This window comes from Schistocerca gregaria, chromosome 7 (assembly GCF_023897955.1).
Source record: "Schistocerca gregaria isolate iqSchGreg1 chromosome 7, iqSchGreg1.2, whole genome shotgun sequence".
NCBI lineage: Eukaryota > Metazoa > Arthropoda > Insecta > Orthoptera > Acrididae > Schistocerca > Schistocerca gregaria.
The window spans coordinates 426736426-426755034 of record NC_064926.1 but is presented as its reverse complement, the minus strand read 5'-3'; the positions used below and the strand labels follow the sequence as shown (position 1 = coordinate 426755034).

At 45.1% G+C, this 18609-nt stretch overlaps 1 protein-coding gene across 1 annotated transcript in view; it reads right to left on the bottom strand.

Moving 5' to 3' along the window:
- Positions 1-18609, bottom strand: part of LOC126282036 (myrosinase 1-like) — a 143818-nt gene that overhangs the window by 55725 nt on the left and 69484 nt on the right. The window contains exon 7 of the mRNA XM_049981448.1: positions 15250-15397. Within this exon, the coding sequence (XP_049837405.1) occupies positions 15250-15397 (148 nt within the window). The remainder of the gene's footprint in view (positions 1-15249; positions 15398-18609) is intronic.

The window sequence follows — 18609 nt, the reverse complement described above, 5'->3', positions numbered from 1 at the left end:
CTCAACTGGCCCTCTTTGTGCATGATATACAACAGGCTCTAGGCTCTAGACACCGGCTCCCAGGTTGATGCCATATATCTCGACTTTCGAAAGGCGTTCGACTCAGTTCCGCACTCGCTTGCTCCAAAAAGTTCGCGCTTACGGTCTATCCGATGACATATGCGGATGGATAGAAAGTTTTATAACAGACAGAGAGCAGTATGTCGTCCTGAATGCGGTGACTTCAACAGAAATAAGCGTAACTTCAGGTGTGCCCCAGGGCAGCGTAATAGGTCCGCTTCTTTTTACGATTTACATAAACGATATGGTTGATGGTATTGGCAGCTGCATTAGACTGTTTGCCGATTATGCTGTAGCCTACAGGAAAGTAGTATAACACGAAAGTTGTGAACAAATAAATAAGGATTGCAGAAAATAAATGCCTGTTGTAATGACTAGCAGTTATCTCTATTGAGAGAGTAAGTGTAACCTACTGCGTATAACAAGGCGAAAATCCCCATTAATGTACGAGTACAAAATAAATGCCCAGTCTTTGGAAGCGGTAACAACCGTCGAGTATCTGGGTGTGACTATTCGAAATGATCTCAAATGGAATAATCATAGTACACAAGTGACGGGCAAGGCGAAATCTAGATTGTGGTTTATTGGTAGAATACTGAAGCGATGCAGTCCTTCAAGAAAGGAAATTGTTTACAATACGTTAGTTCGTCGAGTCTTAAGAGTATTGTTCGTCTGTATGGGACCCTTACCAATTGGGACTGATTCAAGAGATTGAGAGGGTCCAACGAAGACAGGAAAGATTCGTGACTGGTATATTTAGCCATCGAGATAGCGTTACAAATCTCATAGAAAGTTTGAAGTGGGACACACTTGCAGATAGACGACGCGCTAAACGGAAGGGGCTGCTCACTAAATTCCAAAATCCGATCTTCGCCGAGGATGTAGAGCATAAATTATTACCACCAACTTTCAAATCAAGCAATGAGCACCATTCAAAGATAAGGGAAATTACAGCTCGTACTCAGGCGTTCAGACAGTCGTTTTCTCCTCGCGCGATCCGCGAGTGGAACAGAGGAGGGGAAATATGACTTTGGTGCGAATTGTCTCCTCCGCCACTCACCGCTTGGTGCCTAGCGGAGTACATATGTAGAGGTAGATGTAGAATTTAAAAATTTAAAATGTTGTCATAATCTATTGATTCAACAAAATAGTACAAATGTTACAGTTAGATACTGTACGTTTGTCTTGAGACAACGAAAGTGGTAGCCCACCAATACCCAGAAAGTATTCAGGTAGTATTTGAGAATGAGAGCACTTAGCGAGTTCCAGCAGACTTTACACATAATTTCAAATCTTTACGAAACATTTTCTCGCTGAAAATTCTACAAAATAATGAAAAGAAAAAAGTTTATCGTTTACCAGAAAGGACGATCAAAAAGTTTCCAGTTGATGGTTTTGACACAGTGCATACAGGGTGTAACAAAAATGTAGGCACAAATTGCAGGACACATTCCTCACAAGTAGATGAAGAAATTATGTTAATGAACAAGGGTACGAAAACGCGTTGTTTCCATGTTACAGCACATTTTCTCCAATTCATTAATCATGGGAAACACACACAAACAGAATCCCCCCTCGATGTTTTTACTTTCGAGCCATAATAATAAATCGGTTCTCTGCCGTGGATAAGCGCCATTGTATACTGAAATAAATGTGTTAAAGACAGCGCTAGATATTGCGTAAGATTTTTTCGTTTGAGTTAATTTAAATATTGGGTCTTTCCAATTCATTCGGTATTTAATTTAGTTCTTAGTGAGTTTGAGATAATTTTAGAGAATGGTTTTTCATTTAGAACGACTTTTAGTTTTTGATTTTTGTTTGTAGGTATGAATTCCTCTATTCCCATTAATATGTAAGACTTAAAGCGGGTTTTGGGGTAGACATGATGGGAACCATTCGATTTTAGCAAATGTCTGGTCTTCTTGCTGATTACGTTCGATGTCGTGACTACGGCGAACATATGGGCCTGATAAGTTGTCTGCTCGTAGTACTCACGATTTATTCTATGGAGGCGTAGCAAGGATCGAATATGGCGCTCAATTACACGAGGAATATGGGTTGAGAAATCGAATCTGGCCTTGAGGGGTATAATAGAAATTATATACTGTTGTGTTTGATATAACCTGTGTGGTTGTGTGAGCATGAATGTCGTGTGAGTGAGCATACCATTTTAGACTGGTATTCGTTTTGTAGGGAAGTTTGTGGGGAATATATAGAGTAAAGAGGACCTTGGGGGCGGGGGAGGGGGGAGGAGCGGGGGGTTACATACTCGAAATCGATGAGTCTAATTTTGGCAAAACCAAGTACAACAGGGGGAGGAGGGGATATGTGGTGGGATTATGGGTTTGGTGGGCTGTAATTTCAGATCCATGATGTGATGATGTAGCTTTTAAAGTCTAATCGAACGAAGAAAGTTTTAGTGAAATTAATTGAAGATCATGTGCCACAGGGTTCTGTAGTTATTTCCAATAGTTTTCCTTCATGTAAGGATTTGGGGAACAGGGATTTTCAGCATCTTGTTGTCAATCATAAGGTTCTTGGTCAGTCATAAAATCTGTGGTAAGGAGGGGGAAACGACGCATTTCGACACTACAGAGCCGTTTAGATGAATATTCATGGAGGCGTAGTGTACCCGATACATACCGCTCGTTTGTTTCCTTAAACGTGTTGGGCAAATGTATCCTCCAAAATTTGTTAGTTAATTTCAAGTTGGGATAGGGAGGGGGGGGGGAGGGGATAACTGATAATTAAGGAGAAGGGTGGGTTTGCTCGGGATGAATAAAATATTGATTTGGATTTTTTGTGGTTGCTCCATCATTCTTCATTTTCAGGTAATTTCCTTCTGTGCACATTTCTTTAATTATTTTACTTCATTTAGTAGATGTGAACTTCAGGGTTTATATATTTGTACGTATGTGTGAATGTATTCTTTTGTGAAGTTGTGTTTCTTTTTATGTGGGTATGTGATTCTTCTTGACGTCTTTGAAGGCTAGCTTTGGTTTCTTGCGGAGGAGTTTGTGTACGGTAAGTTTAGTCTTTTATTTTTATGTTGTGCTGAATTTGACTATTTTCTTGCATTTATTTGTTGCATTATATCGTTCTGCGTTAAGTATGGGTTAGTCAGGTGCAGTACAGAATACAAATGCTGCAGTTGCCATAGGTCAAACGGATATCAACTGCGTTTTTCAAAATAGAAACCCCCATTTTTATTACATATTGGTGTAGTACGTAAAGAAATATGAATGTTTTAGTTGGACCACTTTTTTCGATTTCTGATAGATGGCGCTGTAATAGTCACAAACATATGTCTCACAATTTCAGACGAACAGTTGGGAACAGGTAGGTTTTTTAAATTAAAATACAGAACGTAGGTACGTATGAACATTTTATTTCGGTTGTTCCAATGTGATACATGTACCTTTGTGAACTTATCATTTCTGAGAACGCATCCCTTTACAGCGTGATTACCTGTAAATACCACATTAATGCAATAAATACTCAAAATGATGTCCGTCGACCTCAATGCATTTGGAAATACGTGAACGACATTCCTCTCAACAGCGAGTAGTTCACCTTCCGTAATGTTCGCACATTCATTGACAATGCGCTGACGCATGTTCTCAGGCGTTGTCGGCGGATCACGATAGCAAATATCCTTCAACTTCCCCAGAGAAAGAAATCCGGGGACGTCAGATCCGGTGAACGCGCGGGCCATGGTGCTTCGACGACCAATCCACCTGTCATGAAATATGCTATTCAATACGCTAAAACCATACGCGAGCTATGTGCCCGACATCCATCATGTTGGAAGTACATCGCCATTCTGTCATGCAGTGAAACATGTTGTAGTAACATCGGTAGAACATTACGTAGGAAATCAGCATACATTGCACCATTTAGATTGCCATCGATAAAATGGGGGCCAATTATCCTTCCTCCCATAATGCCGCACCATATTTTTTAACCCGCCAAGGTTGCTGATGTTCCACTTGTCACAGCCATCGTGGATTTTCCGTTGCCCAATAGTGCATATTATGCCGGTTTAGGTTACCGCGGTTGTGAAGGACGCTTCGTCGCTAAATAGAAGGCGTGCAAAAAATCTGTCATCATCCCGTAATTTCTCCTGTGCCCAGTGGCAGAACTGTACACGACGTTCAAAGTCGTCGCCATGCAATTCCTGGTGCATAGAAATATGGTACGGGTGCAATCGATGTTGATGTAGCATTCTCAATATCGACGTTTTTCAGATTCCCGATTCTCGCGCAATTTGTCTGCTACTGATGTGCGGATTAGCCGCGACAGCAGCTAAAACACCTGCTCGGGCATCATCATTTGCTGCAGGTCGTGGTTGACGTTTCACATGTGGCTGAACACTTCCTGTTTCCTTAAATAACGTGACCCGTCCGGATACTTGGATGATGTCGACCAGGACACCGAGCAGCATTCATAGCACACGCCCGTTGGGCATTTTGATCACAATAGCCATACATCAACACGACATCGGCCTTTTCCGCAAGTGGTAAACGGTCCATTTTAACACGGGTCATGTATCACGAAGCAAATACCGTCCGCACTGGCGAACGGTTACGTGATACCACGTAGTTATACGTTTGTGACTATTACAAGCGCCATCTATCACAAAGCGAAAAAAGTGGTCCAACTAAAACATTCATATTTCTTTACGTACAACACGAATATGTAATAAAAAAATTGGGGGTTCCTATTTTAAAAAACGCAGTCGATATCCGTTTGATCTATGGGAGCGCCATCTAGCGGGCCAAACATAGCTCCATCTTGTTTCTCCCTTCAAGCTAGACGAGTTTCCTTCTTTGTAGTTTTTTCGTTTGGTGCAAATGGCTCTGAGCACCATGGGACTTAACATCTATGGTCATCAGTCCCCTAGAACTTAGAACTACTTAAACCTAACTAACCTAAGGACATCACACAACACCCAGCCATCACGAGGCAGAGAAAATCCCTGACCCCGCCGGGAATCGAACCCGGGAACCCGGGCGCGGGAAGCGAGAACGCTACCGCACGACCACGAGCTGCGGGCCCGTTTGATGCTTATTTCGTGAGATACTTGGCCCGGTCACTATCAATGTACCACTCTATCTCCACCACCAGTCATCTCTCTGATGCATTCCTTTGTTTATGAACACTCGTCTTTTCTGTTAAATCTGAGTAATAACTCATCTCTTGCCAATTCTGACGTCATTGGTCAAAGCCATCGGGTTGTATCCCGTCTCTCAGTAGTCTCCAATTTTGTTACATCCTGTATGCAATGTAGCGCGTCCCTGCTGTGGGTACATAAGCACCGACTTGCAGGCAAGGGATTACTGTGCCATTTCTTTCATTCCGACGTGCATGTGAGACGTTAAGTATGACGACGTTTTTGTCAAATGCTACCAAACAAAAGCAATGTGCTGTTATCTTTTCCTTGGCTGCCGGTGGACATACACGAGTTGACATCCAAAGGAGAATGATGAATGAAGATATGTTATTCTTCTTCCTGGCCACCACAGGACAACCACCAACAGATATCCAACAGCGAGTGAAGAATGTCTATGGGGCAACATATCTGTCCAAAACCAGCGTTGTCAAGTGGTGAATCAGATTCCGTGCTGGTCGCAATTCGACACAAGACGCTGATCGATCTGGGAGGCCAACTCAAGTGGGAGACAGTCGACCGCCAGCCCTATAGTTCTACTCTCCCCCCATGTGATTACCACGCCCTCGGTCCCTCGAGAAAGGCCTTCAAAGGTCGACGATTCCTGTTGGACGAGGATGTGTAGCAGGTAGTTACGGACTTCTTCATGCAGCAGGACATAGACGTTTACTAAACGGTTGTCTTCAATCTGGTGTGTCGGTGGGATGGTTGTTTCAATGCTCGCGGCGATTTTGCCTTATCGGCGTATCGATTCTGTGCTGTACGGCCTTCGAACGGAAACGTTTTGGTTTCCCCTTGTACATTTTCACTGTTATGCTATCATACTTCATCGTCAGGCGTGACATTTTGGTTTATTACTTCTACTGCCGACTCTGTTCTCAACACAGTTTGCAGACAACATCCACATGTACCACTGTATTAATATACGACACATAATTCGGGAAATATGACGTCATACATATTGAAATGCATGAAAAAGTAGCTTTTACTTAAAATGGAGAGCAAATTACCCAGATTATACTCATCCAGTGTTTCATAATGGGAGCACTTCGCGACTTCTAACACGCACAATTTCAAAACTTTCTTAACTTTTCTCGCTTACATGCTTCATGTCAAACACATGAATTCATCTGTAATCGACGTTTGAAGCAGTTTTATACGTAAGAATTGGATTATTTTACAGAATCTGGGGTTTACTGATATACACTTGAAGCACAAAACTCACTGAGAGAAAGCCAGTTATGCGGGAATGCGGCTCAAACCGCCCATCGGGAACTCCCAGCCAACAACGCAGCACTGTTGCAGCCGCACATTGTAAACAATGTACACGGGCGTACTCTGTCAACTGAACTTAGTAAAAGTGACTTACCATGTATAGGACCGCACACAGGATTAATTTGGGGGGGTTACTTTTTGTATTATAATATACACTCCTGGAAATTGAAATAAGAACACCGTGAATTCATTGTCCCAGGAAGGGGAAACTTTATTGACACATTCCTGGGGTCAGATACATCACATGATCACACTGACAGAACCACAGGCACATAGACACAGGCAACAGAGCATGCATAATGTCGGCACTAGTACAGTGTATATCCACCTTTCGCAGCAATGCAGGCTGCTAGTCTCCCATGGAGACGATCGTAGAGATGCTGGATATAGTCCTGTGGAACGGCTTGCAATGCCATTTCCACCTGGCGCCTCAGTTGGACCAGCGTTCGTGCTGGACATGCAGACCGCGTGAGACGACGCTTCATCCAGTCCCAAACATGCTCAATGGGGGACAGATCCGGAGATCTTGCTGGCCACGGTAGTTGACTTACACCTTCTAGAGCACGTTGGGTGGCACGGGATACATGCGGACGTGCATTGTCCTGTTGGAACAGCAAGTTCCCTTGCCGGTCTAGGAATGGTAGAACGATGGGTTCGTTGACGGTTTGGATGTACCGTGCACTATTCAGTGTTCCCTCGACGATCACCAGACGTGTACGGCCAGTGTAGGACATCGCTCCCCACACCAGGATGCCGGGTGTTGGCCCTGTGTGTCTCGGTCGTATGCAGTCCTGATTGTGGCGCTCACCTGCACGGCGCCAAACACGCATACGACCATCATTGGCACCAAGGAAGAAACGACTCTCATCGCTGAAGACGACACGTCTCCATTCGTCCCTCCATTCACGCCTGTCGTGACACCACTGGAGGCGGGCTGCACGATGTTGGGGCGTGAGCGGAAGACGGCCTAACGGTGTGCGGGACCGTAGCCCAGCTTCATGGAGACGGTTGCGAATGGTCCACGCCGATACCCCAGGAGCAACAGTGTCCCTAATTTGCTGGGAAGTGGCGGTGCGGTCCCCTATGGCACTGCGTAGGATCCTACGGTCTTGGCGTGCATCCGTGCGTCGCTGGGGTCCGGTCCCAGGTCGACGGGCAAGTGCACCTTCCACCGACCACTGGCGACAACATCGATGTACTGTGGAGACCTCACGCCCCACGTGTTGAGCAATTTGGCGGTACGTCCACCCGGCCTCCCTCATGCCCACTATACGCCCTCGCTCAAAGTCCGTCAACTGCACATACGGTTCACGTCCACGCTGTCGCGGCATGCTACCAGTGTTAAAGACTGCGATGGAGCTCCTTATGCCTCGGTAAACTGGCTGACACGGACGGCGGCGGTGCACAAATGCTGCGCAGCTAGCGCCATTCGACGGCCAACACCGCGGTTCCCGGTGTGTCCGCTGTGCCGTGCGTGTGATCATTGATTGTACAGCCCTCTCGCAGTGTCCGGAGCAATTATGGTGGGTCTGACACACCGGTGTCAATGTGTTCTTTTTTCCATTTCCAGGAGTGTAAATACAGATTCGAATAAACCTTTTAATCGATCACACAGTCGGACAAGAATTGATTTGCTGTTTTCATTTGCCTTAAATGATCTACAAACTCATCACTAACTCACATTTCCGAAAACTACTACATGAATGTTTATTTAATTTACAGCATGGTTACTGAAGTATCAGTCTAACACACAATGGAGAGCCAAAGAAACTGGTACAGCTGCCTAATATCACGTAGGGCCCCCGCGAGCAGGCAGAAGTGCCGAAACACGACGTGGCATGGACTCGACTAATGCCTGAAGTAGTGCTGCAGGAAACTGAAACCATGAATCCTGCATGGCTGTGCGTAAATTCGTAAGCGTACGAGGGGGAAGAAATCTCTCCTGAACAGCACGTTGCAAGGCATCCCAGATATGCTCAATAATGTTCATGTCTTGGGAGTTTGGTGGCCATCGGAAGTGTTTAAGCTCGGAAGAGTGTTCCTGGAGCCATTCTGTGCCAATTCTGGAAGTGTGGGGTGACGCATTGTCCTGTTGGAATTGCCCAGCTCTGTCGGAACGCACAATAGACATAACTGGATTCAGGCGATCAGAGAGGATGCTTACGTATGTGTAACCTGTCAGAGTCGTATCTAGACGTATCATGAGTCACGTATCATTACAGCTGCACAAGTCCCACACCATTACAGAGCCTCCACCAGCTTGAACAGTTCCCTGCTGACATGTAGGGTCCATGGATTAATGAGGGTGTCTCCATACCCGTACACATCCATCCTCTTGATACAGTTTGAAACAAGACTCGTCCGACCTGGCAACATGTTTCCAGTCATCAACAGTCTAATGTCGGGTTGACGGGCCCAGACGAGGCGTAAAGCTTTGTGTCGCGCAGTCATCAAGAAGACACGAGTGGGCATTCGGCTCCGAAAGCCCATATCGATGATGTTTCGTTGAATGGTTCGCAGGCTGACACTTGTTGATGGCCAAACACTGAAATCTGCAGCAATTTGCGGAAGGTTGCACTTCTGTCACCTCAATGTTTCTCTTCAGGCGTCGTTGGTCCCGTTCTTGCAGCATCTTTTTCCTGCCCCAGCGGTGTCGGAGATCTGATGTTTTACCGGATTTCTAATATTCATGGTACACTCTTGTAATGACCGTACGGGAAAATCCCCATTTCATCGCTACCTCGGAGATGCTGTGTCTCATTGACCGTGCGCCGAGTATAACGCCACGGTCAAACTCACTCACATCTTCATAACCCGCCATTCTAGCAGCAATAACCGATTTGACAACTGCGCCAGGCACTCTTTGTCGTATATAGGCTTTGCCGACCGCAGTGCCGTATTCTGCCTATTTACATATCTCTGTATTTGAATACGCAAGCCCATATCAGTTTTTTATTTATTTACACGTCAAGTTTCGTAGGTCCAAATTGAGGAATAAATCTCCAAGGTCATGGAACGTGTCAGTACATGAAATTACAACATAAAAGTAATAACAGATAAAAATAAAATATTTATGAACCCAAAAAAAGTCAAGCCTTAAGTTTCAGTAAAAAGAGTCAACAATATAATATAAGAATCAGCTTAATTTTTGAAGGAACTCCTCAACAGAATAGAAGGAGTGACCCCTGAGGAAACTCTGCAGTTTAAATTTGAAAACGCGTGGATTATTGCTAAGATTTTTGAATTCTTGTGGTAGCTTATCGAAAATGGATGCAGCAGTATATTGTACAACTTTCTGCAAAGAGTTAACAAAGTTCGATCCAAATGCAGGTTGGATTTCTGCTGAGTATTAACTGAGTGAAAGCTGCTTATTCTTTGGAATAAGCTGATATTGTTAACAAGAAATGACAGTAAAGAATATATACACGGAGAGGCCAGTGTCAAAATACCCAGACTAGTGAACAGGGGTCGACAAGAGATTTGCGAACTTAACACCACTTATTGCCCGATCCGCCCTTTTCTGAGCCAAAAATATCCTTTTAAAGTGGGAAGAGTTACCCTAAAATATAATACCATACGACATAAACGAATGAAAATAAGCAAAGTAGGCAAACTTTCGCGTCGAACGACCACTTACTTCAGATATCCTTCCAATAGTAAAAATGGCACCATTAAGTCTTTGAACAAGATCCTGAACATGTGCTTTCCACGACAGTTTACTATCTATCTGAACACCTAGAAATCTGAACTGTTCAGCTTCACTAATCATATGCCCATTTTGTGAAATTAAAACGTCGGTTTTCGTTGAATTATGTGTTAGAAACTTTACAAACTAAGTCTTATGTCATTTAGCGTTAGTTTATTTTCTACAAGCCATGAACTTATGTCACGAACTGCACTGTTTGAAACCGAGCCAGCGTTGCACACAACACTCTTACTACCAAGCTAGCGTCATCAGCAAACGGAAATATTTTAGAGTTACCTGTAATACTAGAGGGCATACCGTTTATATAAATAAGGAACATGAATAGCCCCAACACTGATCCCTGGGGTACCTTCCCCCTCCCCCCGTTATTTCTTCAGCGCTTCAGTGCAAAACGCAGTAGAAAAGTAAATACTTCGAAAAATTCAATGGAAATACTAGAAGTTAACGAAGTAAAATCAGGTCATCGTGGGGGTCGAATGAAACTGTCAGTTATAGCGATGGTGTTCAAATGGTTCAAATGGCTCTGAGCACTATGAGACTTAACAGCTGAGGCCATCAGTCCCCTAGAACTTAGAACTACTTAAACCTAACTAACCTAAAGGCATCACACACACCCATGCCCAAGGCAGGATTCGAACCTGCGACCGTAACAGTCGCGCGGTTCCGGACTGAAGCGCCTAGAACCGCTCGACCACCGCGGCCGGCGATGGGGTTCATATTAATATGGTGGTTAATGGACAGGTGTGCCAATCTATGCTGCCTCTATTCTTCCATTATCGAGCGTAAGTTAGTTTTCAGTCGACACAGGCAGCTAAAACTTCCCTTTCTCTCTCTCTCTCTCTCTCTCTCTCTCTGTCTCTGTCTCTGTCTCTCTCTCTCTCTCTCTCTCTCTCTCTCTCTCTCTCATACATGCAACTGCTTGCAGAGCACTCAGATTGTCCACGCACCTGCAGGCCCCAGTCCTGCACATAACAGAAAGAATCTGGAGCAGGCTGGTTTGGGTTGGCCAGCGCTGAACTGGAGAGTAACTTGTTGCTCTGTGGCTGTTATTCCATTTTTACAAAGCTCTATAGTCCACGGCGATAGCTGTAATCTAGTTGTGACACATGGCAACTGACTCTGGTAACGTCGACTTTCCCCAGCGTCGATACTGACGGCACGCTTTAGGCCAGGCAAAGTGAAAGGAAGGGGAAGGACAACACCGACGTCCTGGCCATAGACGGGTCATTTGGCCCCGACTGACTGCCGAGTCTTCCTCAGCCAGTGGGTTAATCGAGATACGATATGTAGGGCCGAAGCGCTGCGCTCTCCCGGCCGTTGTCGAATTAGCACACTGAAGCCGCTGCTACTAGACACAGTGGTGTGTTATAAGTCCCAGTGCCCGAACAATCTCGGAGTTGAAGCCCCAACAGTCAACTGTCACGCTGACATGCTGTACGAGGTCTGACGACATCGCAGTCTCGTGAAAATGTGAACAATTTGGGGTTGAGATAGAGCAATCTCTTCGTTCTAATACGTCAGCTACGCAGTTTTATCACTCGTTAATTTATATAATGACTCCAAGCTTGTGGTATATTGTTGAGTTGATGTGGTACTCAGAATGCATACGTTTTCAAAATGATATTACTAATACCATAATTGTAATGTGTTCTCATCTGGGGGATTTCTCGGTAACTCACTGTTTAAAGAATTTCTAAGTTACGAGTTCACCTTGAAATCGTCAGTTTCTGCTGCAGACTGTGACTACAATAATTTCAGAAGCATAGGATTTTATGGGAACCACCAATTCTCTAAATCAATGTCATCAGCCTAATGACGTCTTCTTCGACGGAGCGTTAAACACTAATACCTTTGCTTGCTTCCAACTTCAATCTCACTATGTACTGCGTACGCCCATGCAAATTAGTCACAAACTTCTGGTACGAACCTTTCATATCTACAACTATATTCGCACTCCGCAGGCCACCTTATGCTGTGTAACAAGCTACTTGTGTGTACCACTAAGCATTTCCCCCTTCCCCGTTCCAGTAGCGAATGATCGCACAGGAAGATCGATTGTTGTTAAGCCTTTCTGTGAGCTCAAATCTGTCTAATATTACTTTCGTGGTATGCTCCCGAGACATACGTGGGAGGAAGTAATATATTGGTCCGCTCTTCTAGGAACGTACGCACTCGGACTTTTAACAGTAAACCACTCCTTGACGCACAACGTGTCTCTAGTAACATCAGCCACTGAAACTGGATGGCATCTGACTGATCCTTTGGCTTATCACGCTGCTTGTCTTTGGATCTTCTCCGGTGCCTCTATCAATCGTATCTAGGAGCGCTCACAGACTGAGCAGCAATACTCAAGTATCAGTCGAACGAGAGTTTTTCAGGCTACTTCCTTTGTGTGTGGATCCCTGAAAAATCCTCCCAATGAATCTCAATCTATGATGTGCCGTTCCCACGATTAGTTTGAGTGGTAGTTCCATTTTAAATCGCTCCATTTGCATACTTCTAGATATTTAATAGATTTGACTGCTAGAAACTGCTCTGCAATCGTGCAATCATGCAATAACAAGTGTTTGCTGCCTCTTAATGAGCAATACGTCACGTTTGTTATGATCTGGGTCAACTGCCCGTCCCCGCTCCAAGCGTAAATCCTCTGCATATCTTTCTGCATTTCGCTACAATTTGCTAACTCCAAGACTTGTCTATACACAACAGCGTTGACCGTCAACAGCTTCACGGGCCTTTGCCGTTATGCACTAGATTATATACATATACTGTGGACAGCAACAGTACTGTAAGACGTCCTAGGGACACACCCTAAATTAATTTTGCGTGTTACGATGTCTCCCCTTTAAGAATGATATTCTGAGTTCTATTTGCTAGAAAATCTTAATCCAATCTCAAAACTAATGCGACATACCGCACTTTGTTCATTCTGCAACGCTACAGAACTGCGTCAAACGCATTCCAGGAATTAAGGAACACAGCCTCAACCTGGGCTTTAGTAACTACCGCCTTTTGAGTTTCGTGGGTGAGTAGAGTGAACTGGGTTTCACACGATCGTTGTTTTCGGAACCCATTTGCATTCCTAGAGAAGAGAGTTTCGGTCTCCATAAAGGCCATAAGACGCAAGCATAAAGCGTTATTCAATGTTTTACAACATGATGCTGTCGGTAATATATGCCTATAGCTGTGCATGCCTGTTTGACGACCCTTCTTTAAAACGGGAATGACTTGTACCTATTTTCAGTCTGTTAAAACCTTCGTTCCTCCAACGACCTGTGGTAGACAGCTTCAAGTCGACCAATTTCTTTCGCATACTGTGTGTAGAATGGCGTGCACTACCTGACCAAAAGTATGCGGATACCCCTCTGTAATGCGGAATTGACCACTAGATGTCACGAGAGGCGAACGCGCCAGAATAAATGGAGTAGGGGAGTTGTGTGTTGTCGCTTAAGAAGCAGTAACAGCAGAATGGGTCTGTAGGAGAGCTCAGCGACTTCCAAAAAATGGCTCTGAGCACTAGGTCATCAGTCCCCTAGAACTTAGAACTACTTAAACCTAACTAACCTAAGGACATCACACACATCCATGCCCGAGGCAGGATTCGAACCTGCGACCGTAGCAGTCCCGCGGTTCCGGACTGCAGCGCTAGAACCGCACGACCACCGCGGCCGGTTCAGCGACTTCCAATCTGGAATAATCATTATATATCACTTGAATGTCCGCCACCGTAGCTCAGTGGATGGTGCACCGGCTTGTCATGCCGGGGGGGGGGGGGGGGGGGGCATGTTCGATTCCCGGCTGGTTAGAGATTTTCTCCGCTCAGGGACTGGGTTTTTGTGTCGTCTTCATCATCATCATTTGCTCCTCATCGACTTGCAAGTCGCCGAAGTGGCGTCACCTCAAAAGATTTGCACCAGGCGATAGGGTCTACCCGCTGGGAGGCCCTCGGTACACGCCATTTCATTTTCGTCACTTTAATAAGAAATTCATTTGGGACATTTCAGTCATTCTGAAATTGGTGATGTGACTGTGAAGTGGAAACACAAAGAAACAGCCAGAGCTAAACAAACCCCAGGCTGACCTCATGTACTGCCGAACAGTGAGTGTCGAACATTCTGAAGGTTGGTTGTAAAGCGGAAGGAGTCACTAGGGGTTCCAAAGTGCTACGGGCAGTCCAGATAGCACAATGACTGTGTGGACGGAATTAAAAAGAATGGAGTACGACGGTCGAGGAGCTCCTCATATCCTACACATTTCTGAAGCCAATGCTGAGCGACGTTTGAGATGGTGTAAAGTGCGACACCGCTGGACGGTAGATTTATGGAAACGAGTGAACGTGTGATTTGGAGTGAGGTGTCCCGCTATATCCTGTGGTAATCGAATGGAAGGGTGTAGGTTTGGCGAATTCCTGGAGAACGTTACTTGTCAGCATATGTAGTGCCAACAGTGAAGTACGGAGAAGGTGGCGTTATACTGTAGAGATGTTTCTTGTGGTTACGATGTCGCTTCCTTACTGTGTTTAAGAAAACACTAAATGGGGAAGGCTTCTGACACTTTTAACAGCATTGTGCACTATATACAGTAGAGGAACAGTTCGATGAATATGACTGCTTGTAGCAACATGAAAATGCGCACTGTCCTAAAGAGCTTCTGTGAAGCAATATTTGCGGACAATAACATTGCTGAAATGGACTGGCCTGTCCAGAGTCTCCACCTGAACCCAATGGAACACCTTTGGGATGCCGCGGAAAGTCGACTTTGCTCCAGATTCCGGCGTTGCGCATCACAACCTCCTCTGGTTCCGTTTCTTGAGAAATAATGGAGTTTCATTCCTCCACAGACACTCAGACACACCAAGGAAAGTAACCCAGCAGAATTCAAGATGTCATAACGGCGAAGGTTGGCTACACCCGTGTTAGTATCCACTAATAGGTGACTGGCTACTTGTAATTAGATAGCGTAGATGTGCCATGAGGTCCAGTCGCCTTTGCTCTGTTCAGCGGTCTGGCACACTTAAAGCGATGTAAACCTCACTTACCCCTTATGCTTTCAACCTCCTCCGGCGTGAAGCTGGGCAGCCTGGAGCGCGGCCTACCCTCCGCTATGCTGTTTGCGTCCACCCTCTCGCGCACCACGGCTGGGTAGTCACCAGAGGAGCTGAAGATTGGGTGCGCGAACAGCCCCAGCTGAAAACCAGGAATCCTGCTCAGTGATAAGCGCAACTTGGAAGCAACACTCGTACAGCAAGAGAACAGTGGAATCTAAAAGAAGTCAAAATTATATTGCCACTTGCCCAGCTCTCCTCTGGTGGTAAAACCTAAATTTTCACTGACAAAAATGTCAAGTTTATTATAATGTACCGAATTATTGCGTCCCGCTCGAATAAAATTCTTGGAGAAATTCTGTGTTTCCTTCCCGTCACCAGAGGGGAGAAGGGAGAGCAGGGGAGTTCCTGTAAGCAATTACTAAATGTGAAGGATATCAGTTACCATCCTCAAACGCTTCTGCATGGCGTTCTCTTCAAAATAAGAAATGGTCTTCCAGCTGAGTTAATCCAGTCTAGTACACAGTTTTAATCTGTGTAGGTATCAAATAAGCCTGCATTCGGTACAGAGCGAACATTCACTCTGTAAACAACCCCCAGATTATGGCCAAGCCGTTTCTCTGAGATGACCTTTTTATCCAAGAGTCCTAGTCCCACGAAGTATGCAGCAGAAATGTGAAGTTTGGAAAGAAGGAGATCGTATGCAGCATATCTGTGAAGTTTGAAAAGAAAGAGATGAGGTAATGTCAGAAATAAAGCAGCGTGTTGAGAGTCGTCAGCAGTGCCTGGATAGCTCAGTCAATAGAGCATTTACACGCGGAAGGCTAACGTCCTGAATGCTCTCAGGATCGTGTGCTCCGCTTACAGTCTTCAGCCTTTGGTCCTTCTGTGTACAAACTCAACGCTGCTGTTGAAAGGGACGCGTAGCAGCACGGTCTCTGCATGTTTATTCAGAAGTACCTACAGGCTTTCGGAAGACGACTGTGTGAAAACTGAAAGACAAACAGAAAACAAGCACACAACTGTGGATAGAACATCTGTACAAGTTTTTAACACACTTTACAGTTTCTCAATATTATCAGCGTTTATGTAGTGAGAATGTCAGTACGTGTGTACAAATCCAGAAGTCACTGTTGCTGTAGAGCAACGGACACGGAGAGAAGCCTGTTTTTGAATCCGTTCGAATGTTCACGATCTAATTCGGCGCTACAATACGCAGACGCTTTTTCTGCATGTTCTGACACGCCTATCCCATATTAATACGCTCTGAGACTATCTTACGGCGCGTATTACGAGTAGAAAGTTATAGATACTGTAGTCACTTATGTGCCATTCTTTTCTATGTCTTGTGGTTGTTTCGCAGTCATCATCTAAAACTATATGAATAATCTTTTATAATCTGGCTCTCCATAGCGTCCTTGGATGACGTTTCCAAATATTGCTCCTTATCTTCAATGTATTCCTCCTGACACCCCCCACAACTCTTCAGAGCTTGGCATGATTGTTTTGTTACACCCTGCATATCGTAAACAGTAACAGTCTAACGATTTCTCCCCATTAATAACACAGTTAGTAAGTCTTCAATCTATTCACAGAGAGCTGCTCAGGAATCCAGTAAGCTGACTATGTAATCCAGAACGAAATTTTCACTGTGCACGCTAATATGAAACTTTCTGACAGATTAAAACGAGACCGAGACTCAAACTGGGGACTTTTGCCTTTCGCGAACTTTTTTCCCTAGACCTCTTACACTTCACGCGTTGACTCCTAACACCCCTACTATCCCCAAAAACCTATCTAGCCTACAAACAAAAACAATAGTTAGTACCACCGCCACTTTATCCTAAAATCTTACTAGGACGGATGTTTGCCACCACTTCAGGCTCCGCTCACGAACAGAACCGAAATACGCCTTTTATAGTTTTGTTAAAAAAGAGGGATAACAGAAAGGGCACAATATTTCTATTATATCTTATTTGTTCCATTTTTATGCATTTTTTTTTAAATCTTCTTCCGGAGGATTCCACAGCAAGCAGACGGTGGGGTGTCCAGGTCGGCTTCTCCTTCAGAGAGGGTGAAACACCCTGTAATTACAGTGTCCCTCATCCGTCCATCCTGTGTCATACCTTCAATCTCTTTTCACACCTGGTACATCCTAATGGTCTGGAGGGTGCGTAAACAACGACCCCAAGTAACTCACGAAGAGCGAACCATACGACACCTTGCGCCGTAAAACCGTGTAGTTACTCGTTAAATAGTGCCAAAAATCTAAAAAACTCTGTAACGCTCTCACTAAAAAAGTATGACAACGGCATACCTTTAACCCATACCGTGCCTTATGACAAGTAGCAGGATAGCAAGTGACGGGTTGGATCAGTTTGATGGTCTCTACGGACTGAGGCGTCCGTCGCAGCAACAATGACAACGTACGACGTGTGAGGATCCAGCAGTCGGCAGCCGTATCACAAACGAAACGGTGCATGTCGACAGCGGCGCATCTGGAGCAGGGAGGGTCCTCGGCCAGACACAAAGTGTATAAACGTTGTCGGATGGAGAATTTTTCAGTCGCTGTCACATACGACAGAGCCCTCACCGCGGGGGGAAGGAAAGGTGAGTGTATGTTACTCCATACCCGCTTCCAGCCAACCGCCGGATGTCAGCGCTCAATCACATTACCAGGCAGTGTCGATTGAAAGTAACGGTAGAAGTCATTGGTTCTAGGAGCCAGCGAGGTCGGTAGGACATCCAACAGGTAACTCATGCCGACCAGATAGCTACAAATGTGACACAGTGGTGGTGCGATATATCCATTGCAGACCGAGATGCGTACTGAGGACCTTTCGCTGACAAGTGCTCTACCAACTGAGCTATCTAAGCACGACTCGGGACCCTTGCTCACAACTTCACTTACGCGAGTACCGCGCCTCCTACCTTCCAAACTTCACAGAAGCTCTCCTACGGCACTGGCGGAAATAAAGCTGTGACAAAGAGTCGTAAGTCTTGCTTGGGTAGCTCAGTCGATAGAACACTTGCCCGCGAAAGGCAAAGGTCCGGAGTTCGAGTCTCTGTCTGGCACACGGTTTTCATCAGCAAAGAAGTTTCATATCAGCGCATACTCTGCTGTAGAGTGCAAGTTTTTCAGGAGAGCTTCTGTGAAGTTTGGAAGGTAGGAACAAGGTACTGGTTGAAGTAAAACTGTGAGGACGGATCGTGAGTCGTGTTCGGGTAGGTCAGTCGGTAGAACACTTCTCCGTGAAAGACAAAGATCACGAGTTTGAGTCTCGGTCCGGCATACAGTTTTAATCTGCCAGGAAGTTTCACTATGTGGTCATTGGTTGGCAGTGAAAAACTGTA